The 11,096-nt window shown below is 44.1% G+C and overlaps 1 protein-coding gene across 2 annotated transcripts; it reads left to right on the top strand.

Annotated features, from left to right (window-relative positions):
• On the top strand, positions 1 to 10,379 carry lingo1b (leucine rich repeat and Ig domain containing 1b). Of its 2 annotated transcripts, XM_057025356.1 has the most exons (3): positions 1 to 442; positions 3,878 to 4,034; positions 6,976 to 10,379. In XM_057025356.1, exons 2-3 carry the CDS (start codon positions 3,993 to 3,995, stop codon positions 8,833 to 8,835), a joined length of 1,902 nt encoding a protein of 633 aa, XP_056881336.1. In that variant the 5' UTR covers positions 1 to 442; positions 3,878 to 3,992; the 3' UTR covers positions 8,836 to 10,379. The 2 variants fall into 2 exon arrangements, with proteins under 2 accessions (XP_056881336.1, XP_056881337.1); XM_057025357.1 differs by lacking the exon at positions 3,878 to 4,034 and having other exon boundaries at positions 2 to 442.
• Positions 10,380 to 11,096: the final 717 nt, after the last annotated feature.

The raw sequence follows: 11,096 nt of genomic DNA, 5'->3' as shown, positions 1-11,096 counted from the left end.
TCAGAGGAGGACGCTGCCAGTGCAATCAGAGAAGGTTTCTCTCCATTTCTTTTCAACTCCCCCCGCTGCTGGAGCTCTGCGCCCGCCGTTCTCCCAGTGCACTGCAGCTCCTCCTTCCACCTCTCTCCTCATCTGCCCCTCCCTCTACCCCCTCCGTCTCTTCTAGGTGCAGCATGTATGCGAGCGTGTGTGAGCCAGCAGAGCCGCCCGTGCGTTCGCATGTCCGACTATCTGCACTGTCGGATTTCCTACGCCTGAAGAGAAAGGGGGGCACTTCTCAGATGCCCCTCGGAAAAGGAATTCTCATCGCTGCTTCCATGTCCCCCTTTCCCATTTGAATCCAGCCTTCCCCGCGTCCCTGTCACCAAGCTTTTGGAGGCATTCTGAATTTCCTTGGCAACATGGAGCTGCCCGAATTAGAATTCTCTGCATGACAGTCCTGGTAAGTACTTCATCTCTATGGTGCCCTTTGAGCACTGAGTCTTTGGATGAGATTTATTATGGTGCAGTAGTGGGGCCAGGGGATCACCATCCAGCAAATGAACATCAGGAATAAAAAGGCGAGTCTTAGATAGATGTAGCAGCCGGACAGAAGGAGGATAATTGACTGAAGAGGGCTGCAGGTCTTATTTGTGCTTTGTCATCCAAATGGGTTTCATTTCCCTGAGTCTGGGACCTGCGCGCACAGTGTTAGAGTCTGTAACATTTAAATGCACTTTGCAGCTCAGCTTTCCCTCGGGGTGTGTTTGTAAGCAGCCAAAGGCACCTATGCCGCGCGTCTTATATCACAGCTGGAGGTGCCAGAGCGGGCAAAACTGTGTGCCATTTGTGGTTTTTTTTCAAGGAGGTCGTTGTTGCCGCCTTATCTGTCCCCATTAACATTTCTGTCAGTAACCTCACACTTCTCCATCCTCAGCAGCTTCTCACTGAGGGCTTTTTCCACTCATAATGAGGGATCCGATGCAGGTGTTTGGTTCGGCGCCGGACGGATGGATGTGTGGTGGCGGCGGTGGTGGGGGGGGGTGAGAGGATGACTGGCACCTCCGTATGGTTATTTATGCAGCCTGCGTCAACAACATCATGGTTTAATTCCTTTTGCCAGTTGTTTTGCATCCTCCTAATCATGGCTGCAATGCTCCAGCAGACAGAAGGCTGTGGGGAGGGGGGGGACTCTGGTTTTGACAGTGCATCAACAGCCTCTGCAAATCACCTCAAAAGGTCTCGGTTTGGTCTTTGGTCAGTGTCTGTGCTCCTCATAGCCCCCTGTAATCTTGTTAGCATAACTAATATGATTTTCCTTGTATTATTTTTACATTTAACACGTGTCTGCAGCCTCCCACAACAATTCGGATCAAGCAAAACGCTCCCAACCTTCATTACTGCTGAGAATATGTTTTAAACAGGAATATTTCCCCCCGTGGAATCAAACTTTTTCCATTTTCTTGAGCAATTTATATGTACATCAAACTGGGCTTTACGTTTGTATCAGTCATTTGCTTCTCATCCTGCATTTCAGTAATGTTCAGCCAACATATGCATGCATGCTCTCAGACATGCTAATATATGCTCCAGCAGTGGCAGTTCGAGAGTCCCTCTCTAAATGAAAAATGGCATTCGAGTTGGGAATTGGGAGAACTATCCATGATCACCATCAGGTTATATCAAGTCCCTGTTCTACAGATGATTTACTTGGTGGTGTGATGAATCAGCAGTGGAGTTTAATGGCTAGCAGCTTAAAAGGGGCATCGTGGATCGCGATACTACGGTTACTAAACCTCCTTACACAGCCGGGGGCGAGAAGAAGCAAAATTTATGACAATATATTCCATACATAATGACTGAGAGAGATTTATCATTTTGGCTGATGCTGCCATCCCGTTCTCATATGCATGTCTTTAACATTGCAAAGCGTTTCACGAGTTACTTCTCTCTTCACCTCCTTCCAGACATTGTTGACAACCTGCCTTTCTACGCTCCACTTTTAAGATTTATACTCCGTGATCTAAAAAATCGAATGAATATGAAAGGTAATCAATAATGCCCATAACTTTTGTTCTATATTCTTGTCATGTGATTGATACATCTGCTGTAAGTAAGAGTATTTCAGCAAGTTCACTCACGGTGTCTCTTATCTACTAAGTTAATTTCACTGCACATACTGTATAAACTGGTTTGCTCAGACTGAGGCTCTTACCATGAGAGCCTTTTTAAGGAACGAGACCCTGACAGATTGAAGCTGCTCTCACCCGGTGGTGTAACATCAGCCACCTTTAAAAGGGAAATGGTGAAAAGTTACTGTTAAAAGTGCCACGCTGCATGCGTATAAGATGTCTGGTAAACAGCGAAGTGACAGGCAAAGGCAGATCTGTCACAGGATACCCAGAGAGCTGTCCACAAATGCATTCACGAGGTCACAGCCCTGCAGCTCTGCAGCAGCCTCCCTCATTTAAATTTGATAATAACCGTCTTATGAGCAATGTGAGAGTTAAAGGCTGGCAGGTCGGAACGCTGAGGTCGGCTCAAGTGCTGTCCTCTATTGCCACTATAGCACATTTTAAAGCTCCTTTAATTTGTGCTTGAATGCAACTTGGTGGGGATCTCAGCACTTATTTAGAGCCTTTATTTACTAAATTCATACATCTGAGACGTACAGAATCTTTCATTTTAGGTCGCTGGAGCATCACCTCTGTTGTTTAATTGTAATGACGTGCCAAAAACGTGTCTATGTGTGTTGTTTTTTAAATGTTGTAATGAAAGAATCACTGTTGTGCTTTCTGTATGGGCTTGTAAAAGTCAGGGTCAAAACATTGTCCTTATCGTGCCCTTTCTTTTCAATTCCAGCCTGAAATATCTCCTATTCCCAATGGTGAATTAGGGATCAAGTGTTGCATAATTCACAGATTATCTCACTTCCAGGAGGAGTGGTTTTAATGAAAGACGTCTCTTCTCTGGTCCTCTCAAAGATACAGATCTGCATCTGAATACTGTAAAGTACAATGTAAGGATCCACTTTTATGACTATAATGTGGTCCACTCGAGGATTATTGAGTCATTTTAGAATCTCTTGGTCACTAGAGCTTGACGACCTTGCTGATTTTGACATTATAACAGGATGAAAATGTGGCTCTGTGCCTAATAACAGTTTTAGCCATTCCAGTATACTGGAATGAAGGTAGATCAAGTCTGCACCTCCACATCATGTTCAGCTGTCTCTAGTTACTTGTATGTGTTTATGAACCTCCCCAGCCTCCCATGTGGGCGGGTGGTCTTTACACAGAGGTTGTTGGTTCAATTCCATGGCCCGGTGGGTTAGCCATCAATGAGTGCAATGTTAAAGTCTTAAACCATAAGGAACCCTGAGATAATTTGACATAACCAGTGCACGAGGGTAAACAGGTGAGGTACTGATCTTTGTGAGGGCAATGATAAAATTCTCCAAAGATGGTGGAGATTCGCGAGCCAGCCTCCGTTAACTTTTTCTCCTTATGGTTTTCTTCTTTACTGTTCCACATTGCCTCTCACAGATCTCTCATACATCTCATAGGGAATTGTGCCCTTTTCACAGACTGAAAGCAACAAAGACTCCCCATGACACATTGAATCCACAACAGAATTTGACATCATTTGAATGCCACTCGGTTACTCTGTGTGGTGCAAAAGCCCCTTGTGCCTGAAAATCATCACTATCGTCTCAGCGCTGGAATAATATCAAGGAATAATACACACACAATAATACACAAAATAAAACACAAAAAAGTGAGCCACACGCAAAAAGGGCCTTTTCAAGTGTTCCAGCTATTTCACGAGATGATGGGTCTGTTCTCATGCACACGGGGGATAACAACTGCCTCCTGATCTTAAATCTGGTTATTTCCAGGTCAGCAGTAGAGAGGAAGAACAAGAGAAGAAAGATACAATTCGTACTGACTCGCTGCTGGCCAACACCCAAAGGGTGTCTTTGAATGCACCATTTTGCCTCCCGAAGGGAGTAGATGGTATGCAGAGGAAAGCTGAAGGGGTGCAGCCCTGCAGAGGTAAGGGATGGCCGACGCCCAGTCATGGCAGACACAGTGTGCAGAGTGCTGGTACTAGAAACAAGCCGCAGTTGCAAAACACGACGTATGACACATGACGACACGAACAGATCCTGCATTAAGACTGAGTAATTAATAAAAGGATTCCACACGGTTGCGGCGGCTCCACTGCTACCAGCCACGTTTCTCGCCATCTGGATGGATGCCGCGCTGCTGCGAGTGCAGTAAACACACTCCGAGACATTCAAATAGAAAGCCTGATGGAGGCCATTATTTTCACTTCCATTAACCACCGTTGTCAGTAATGTGTAGGTAGAAAACACACCTCTGTGATCTACTCCAGCATGTCGCCGTCAGTCTTGGGCAACATTCATCTACGGCGGCTGCTGTCAGACCAACAGCCATTAAGCAGAACTACTCGAACACTCTGCCTGGAACTGTGGAGTTGGCTCAGAGCGTTCTTCGTCCTGACATACCATTCATTTCAGTGGAACTGCAGATGCCGACTATCTACTGAACCTTTATTACCTAAACAACGTCATGTATACAGTTGGTAAATGTAATGTTTTGACGTTCGTCCTCCATTATTTTAGCCAATAGTAGGTTGTTGCAGGTGTGTGTCACAGTGAGCAAAGGCAGGCTGATCCAATCTTCAGAATAGGACTCATCCCAAATGTGTGCATTTGCTCGTGAACACACAGTGAACATTGATTTTAGTTATCATCTGCAATGTCTGAACAACTTTACTGCCCAGTTAGGGAACAAAACTGATGTTTTTTCTTACATTCTGTCATTTTAGCCTCAGTGTAGCATCAACTGTGGGAAAATAACCAACACTCTTGGGAATCTGATGGATTTCAAAGTATGTGAAAAAGGAATTTGGATGTATTCGTGCCAATATCTCAATTTATTCAGTTCCAAACACTTAACTAATATCCTATGCATGTACATCATCGATTAAACCTCTTTATAATTGATTTAGTCAGGCAGCCATCGTTCACTGTTTTAGAGGAGCAAAATGTGTTTTCTTTAGACTGAAGCTAAACACAACTTAAGGATGATTAAAGCCTATGTAGAGACTTGTGAATGTGCCATGTAATGGCCAGGAAATGCCACACAGCAATTTTAGGTGGCATTAACTGATACTGCCCACCAATTTACGGTCTAGCAGAGCACATGGCAGCAAACAGCAGAAGGTGCAGCTTTTATGACACTATGGCTGAGCCAAGCCTTTGTTTTTGGGATGAGATTTCATAACAGAGTGAGTGAAATTCAGCAGCAGACCAGACAGAAGACGCTCAGACCTAGAATTACTGTCCCACAGCAAGAGAGGCGGGAACAAACAATATCTGTAAATCCAGAGAGAAAAGGTCACCTAAAACCAACAGATATGAGCGTATTACGGGGCAGAATTGTGCAATTGATAGATCTTCCAGCAGCTTTCTGTGAAATTACAATTCAAGGTCAGAACAATGTGATGACAGTAGATCTGGGCTGGCAGGGCCAGATTACATTGATGCTTTCCTTGTCCTCACTACACTCCGAATCATAAATCATGCATGGGAGTCTGGTAAGAAAATCACCATCGCGCCGCTTGTTTTCGATCAGCAATGGCATCAGCGAGCCTGATCCTCATTCATACTGTCGATGTGGAAAGATAACAGCATCCTGCATGGACCCTCAGATCAGCTGTTGTCTGCAGCGAGGCCTGTAGGAAGTCAGTTAAGCTTACGACCTCGAGCATCTTATTATGTCAGAGATCTTTTTGTTTTTTCTTTCTTTAGGGGAACATGCCTGAATTCCAATAAACTCACCCAACATGATGCCTTTCCTGATTTATTATCATCACGAGCTTTCATGTGCTGGTGGCCGCTTTATCTGTCATTCTGACATCTGGCTTATGCTCCGCGCATTAGAGCGACACCCCTCGCGTCTGATGAACGCAAAAATTAACAAATCCGGGGAAAATGAAAATGAAAACGGCAATTATCGTCCCGCTGGAATCCCACAACGCCGTCCTGGCCATAAATCCTGATTCAGTTGCTGATCCAACCATCTCTGCTTGACAAAAGATCCATTGTTCACTGTTATGTTAAGGAGTTTACGACCAGGATAGATGGAGCGAATTATTCTGAAAGAGCACTGTGATAATAATCTCAAGTGCACTCACAGTAGCTCCTCCATGACGAGTAGATTCATTATTTAGACTTAAAAAGTACCTGTATTAACCCTTCAGATGTGAATTAGTTGGCCGCACACATCCGAATGCTTTGTCACATAGACTGAAATATACATTTAAAAAGCCACTCACGTGGTTCAATCGCCGACAGATTGAACCGTGACTGTAATTGCCCCAGTGATGGCAGCACTAGAGCTTGGGGGTTTTAGCGAGCTAAAGTTCCTCTGAGTCAAAATGAAATGGGGGCTCAGACCTCTCCAATAGTCTCCTTCCAAGCGCTGCTCTGCAGCAAGCTCTGATTTACGTCACCACACCAGCAACAGTCCAGCATCAAGGGGCCATTTCACAAAGCACCCGGGTTCCTAATTATAAATAGTTTAGTTTGTTATTGATATCGGCACTTATTGTTCCACAAAAAGGTAAAAAGGAGGCGGGGAGGTGGTTGCGAGATTAAAGCCTTTTATTGATTGGCTGCTTCCACCACTTTTGAGACAAGCAAACAATGGAATTTTATTCAGGGAAGCAGAAAAGCTTGACTTCTCTCAAATGGTGCGGTTAAAAATAGCACGGCAATTTCCATAAGTCTTGTTTTGGAATAACAGACTTAGCCTTTTATGTGAGGGATTTTGACTTTGTCACTTAAAACTTCTGCTGGCACGGACAGGTTAGGGAGACTTTATTATCATTCTGTGACAAGGCATTGCGAAATACCCTTATAACACTGGTCTAGTCTGCTAACCATTTTGTTCATTGCCTCCACAGGTTAGAAGTAGGATGGTGTCTGGGGAGACAGGAGGGCACACCTACTTGGTGGCGTGCTGGCAGCCCATCCTGATCCTGATGCTGGGCACTGTCCTGTCCGGCTCCACCACGGGTTGCCCCTCCCGATGCGACTGCAACGGTCAGGAGCGCTCCGTTGTGTGTCATCGACGGAGGCTGGCGGCTCTTCCCGAAGGCATCCCGACAGAAACGAGGCTGCTGGACCTGAGCAAGAACCGTCTGAAAACTCTCGGGCCCGAAGAGTTCATCAATTACCCTCAATTAGACGAGTTGCAACTTAATGAAAACACAATTTCCTCCATTGAGCCGGGGGCTTTCAGCAATCTGATGAACCTTCGGATTTTAGGCCTACGTAACAACCATCTTAAGCTAATTCAGCTGGGAGTGTTTACGGGCTTGACCAACCTCACTCAGCTGGACATTGGCGAAAACAAAATTGTCATTCTTCTCGACTATATGTTTCAAGAGCTGTTCAACCTGAGGGCTTTGGAAGTAGGGGACAGTGACCTTGTGTTCATCTCGCCAAAGTCTTTTCAAGGCCTTAGCAACCTTGAGAGCCTGGTCATTGAGGGATGGAAACTGTCAGCGGTGCCCACTGATGCCTTGAGCCATCTGCACAACCTGTTGTCACTTCGATTGCGCTATCTCAACACCACTGTCATAAGGGATTACTCGTTTAAAAGGCTCTATCGACTCAGAGAGCTGGAGATTTCTCATATGCCTGCTTTGGATACCATGACCCCGAAATGCTTATTTGGACTCAACCTCACATCACTGTCCATCACGATGTGTAATCTCTCCGCCATTCCCTACGAAGCAATCGGTCATCAAAGATATCTACGATTTCTGAATCTGTCTTTTAATCCAATCGAGGCAGTGGAGGCAAACCAACTGTTTAATCTACAGAAGCTTCAGGCTTTTCATTTGGCTGGTGGGAGATTAGCACTCATCGAGCCCTACTCTTTTCGAGGACTCAACCACCTTCGTGTGCTAAACGTATCCAGCAATAGATTGAGCACCCTGGAAGAGTCAGTGTTCCACTCGGTGGGGAACCTGGAAACCCTGGCTCTATACGACAACCCACTCGCCTGTGACTGTCGCCTGCTGTGGGTCTTCCGTCGGCGGTGGAGACTCAACTTTAACCGGCAGCAGCCCGCGTGTGCCTCGCCCGAGGTGGTAAGGGGGAAGGAGTTCAAAGACTTTCCAGATATTCTCCCCTTAGATCATTTCACCTGCCAGAAATCAAAAATAGCAGATTATCAAGTTGAAAAAAGCCATGTAGATGAAGGAACTACGGTCCAGTTCCCGTGCCATGCGGAGGGCGACCCTGACCCCATGATAATGTGGTTAACGCCTAAAAAGGACTACATCACCACCAAAACTGCAGGATCGAGACTTTCTGTGTCAGACGAGGGAACGTTAGAGGTGCGCTACTCTCAAATTCAGGACAATGGCACCTACTTTTGCATAGCAACCAACGCAGCAGGCAACGACAGCAAGGCCGCTCACCTTTTTGTGCATAGCTACTCTCCCAACTGGCCCCACCAGCCAAACAAGACATTTGCCTTCATCGCCAACCAGCCCAGCGATGAGGGCGCTAACGTGACCCGGACCACACTTCCGTTTCCGTTTGATGTAAATACGCTTATCATTGCAACCACCATGGGATTTATCTCCTTTCTTGCCGTGGTGCTCTTCTGTCTTGTGATTCTGTTCCTCTGGAGTCGAGGAAAAGACAACAGCAAGACGAGCATAGAAGTCGAATATGTGCCACGGAAAGAGGAGACCGAGGAGTCCAGCCCAACGGAGGCGCCGGTACAGTTCAACATGAAGATCATGTAAACAGCAGAGCTCCAACTGGGCTTACAAAGTGTAGTTGGGATGTGTACTGGGCAGCAGCAAATGTATCTATAAATTATATACTATACTTTATTTTGTTTTGGTTTTTTTACTCCAAGGACTGAACATTTCAAAGTCAGTTATTTCAGTATTTTCAAGTATTAATGAAAACTGCATCGGCGATTCTCAACCTGTCTCAGCAACGTGCTATCAAATGAAAACAGCTATCCAAGTTCATGGATCATTAAATTACCCCAATTAACCACATTTGCATTATAAAGGGTTGACAGCCTGTTCAGATGTGCATATCAGCAGGTATATTTTTTCTATGGGTGTGAAAAAAGAGAGCGACCCCTCTTTTAAGGTCTTTATTGCTGTATTTACTCTCTCCTGTTTGATTGGTGTGTAAAGCACATAACTTCCTATGACTTCCACATCTAAAAATGTGAAATCAAAACCATTTTCTGTAATTTCTTTCCCTCCTTTAAAGCCACTGGGCAGAAATAAAACAATACTATTCTTTTAACACACTGAAATTGAAATCTGCGGATTTGGAAACAGCGAACACAGAGGGTTTTTTTCCTCATTTTGCGGTGCAGAGTTCAGGCTTTTAACTATTTTACCATGATCAAATGTTTTATATATATATATAGACACACATATATAAATATATATTTGCACAGTCTGACAATGCTGTTTGGGTGAAAACTGGGTGGAATTTTCAAACTGTGGCCTTTAGCTCAACCAGTTAACAAAGAAAGAATCTAATATTTGGAGTAAAGCAGCATTTTGTTTTTGACAGTTTCCGCCTGGATCTGGGCACATTAGCACAAAATAAAAAGGAAAACCAACCCACCTAGACCTAGTATGAGCTATTTTATGCCAAAAGAGTTAGAATGCTGATGTTGCTGTATTGACTTGTGTTAAGAAACAGTGAGCTGCTTGTAATGTCTGTTTTTATTTATTTATTTATTTTACATATTACAATGTCAAAAGCAGACTAAGTGTTCAGTGAATGTGCATTTAATGTGCATGAAGACAGGCAGTGTCACTGTGTGTACAGAAGTACCCTTGAAATAATAAGACAAGTAATTCCTCCTCATTGGCAGTCGTGTAACATCACTGCTGTCATTTTATCATAACTCTGTTCGCTTCTCAAGGTTTCTGCATCACAGACGTGTCTCAAGAAACGGTGACATTAACACGTTGACGTCGTTGGTGGTTTTCTACACTTGTGTTGCTGCGGTTTGACCTCATTAGATTACTCTTATCTCCTCCATTCACCTTGGAAAAGAGGACTAGAAACCCTTTCTGTTCGCTATTAATTTGTTGCCTTAAGTAGCCAATTTTCCAGCTTTGAGCTGAGCGATACCTAATATTGATGTGCAAAATGGAGTTTTATGCCTCATAAGGATTTTCAGGAGTTCACTGATTAATTTCACAGTCAAAGTCTGTTCTGAAGATAATGTGTTCATTAATGCTTCAAATTTGTGTCTAAAAGGGATGGTGCAGATGGAAATTCTATTAAAATTAAAAATATATCTATACTTCGGGGTGTTCATTTTGTACTTATCAAGTAAACAACACATCGTTTGGTTTCAGGCGGGTTAGACTCTGAAACTGCAAAACAGATGATTAAGCTAAGTACACTTTTCTAATGCACTAAATGGTCCATTAAATTTAAGTTTTCTAGATTTATGTGGGTTCAAATGGTCAGCTGTTGGAGTCAGAATGTGATACTGACATTAACTGGACTCCTTTAGGACCACAATTATCAATCAATGGTACGAATTAATGTGAGTTCCACCTACAATTACACACAAAATTCGCAGATTTGGTCCATTCTGGTACTATTTTGCTGCTTATTTCTCATAATTGCGTCATTAACTACTGAATGTTGGAACGTTTGGCTGCTGCGAAATGAAGACTGGAACCATAAAATCAAACTCCTCACCAGCGGTCAGCCTTTTGAGCAGTAAAGGTTGGTAATGTCTAAAAGTCCCAAACTGAATGCATGGTTTGCTTGGGGACAACCCTGGACTTTGTCATTTGACGACACATTTTCACAGCGAGCAAAACCCCAGATATCCCAACAACGTGACAAATCACGCTATAATGTTTTAAAATATTCTGTTTTATTGCAGGGATGATTCAGAGTGTACGGCATCATTTGATTTGTGTCTGTCACTACCAGACACAGGATGGTTGGGACAGAATTCCACTGGCGTCGTGCATGCTGTGGCAGCCTTAACCAGGGAGGTGTG

This window comes from Takifugu flavidus, chromosome 2, assembly GCF_003711565.1.
Source record: "Takifugu flavidus isolate HTHZ2018 chromosome 2, ASM371156v2, whole genome shotgun sequence".
Lineage (NCBI taxonomy): Eukaryota > Metazoa > Chordata > Actinopteri > Tetraodontiformes > Tetraodontidae > Takifugu > Takifugu flavidus.
This window is presented reverse-complemented; position numbering and strand designations above follow the sequence as displayed.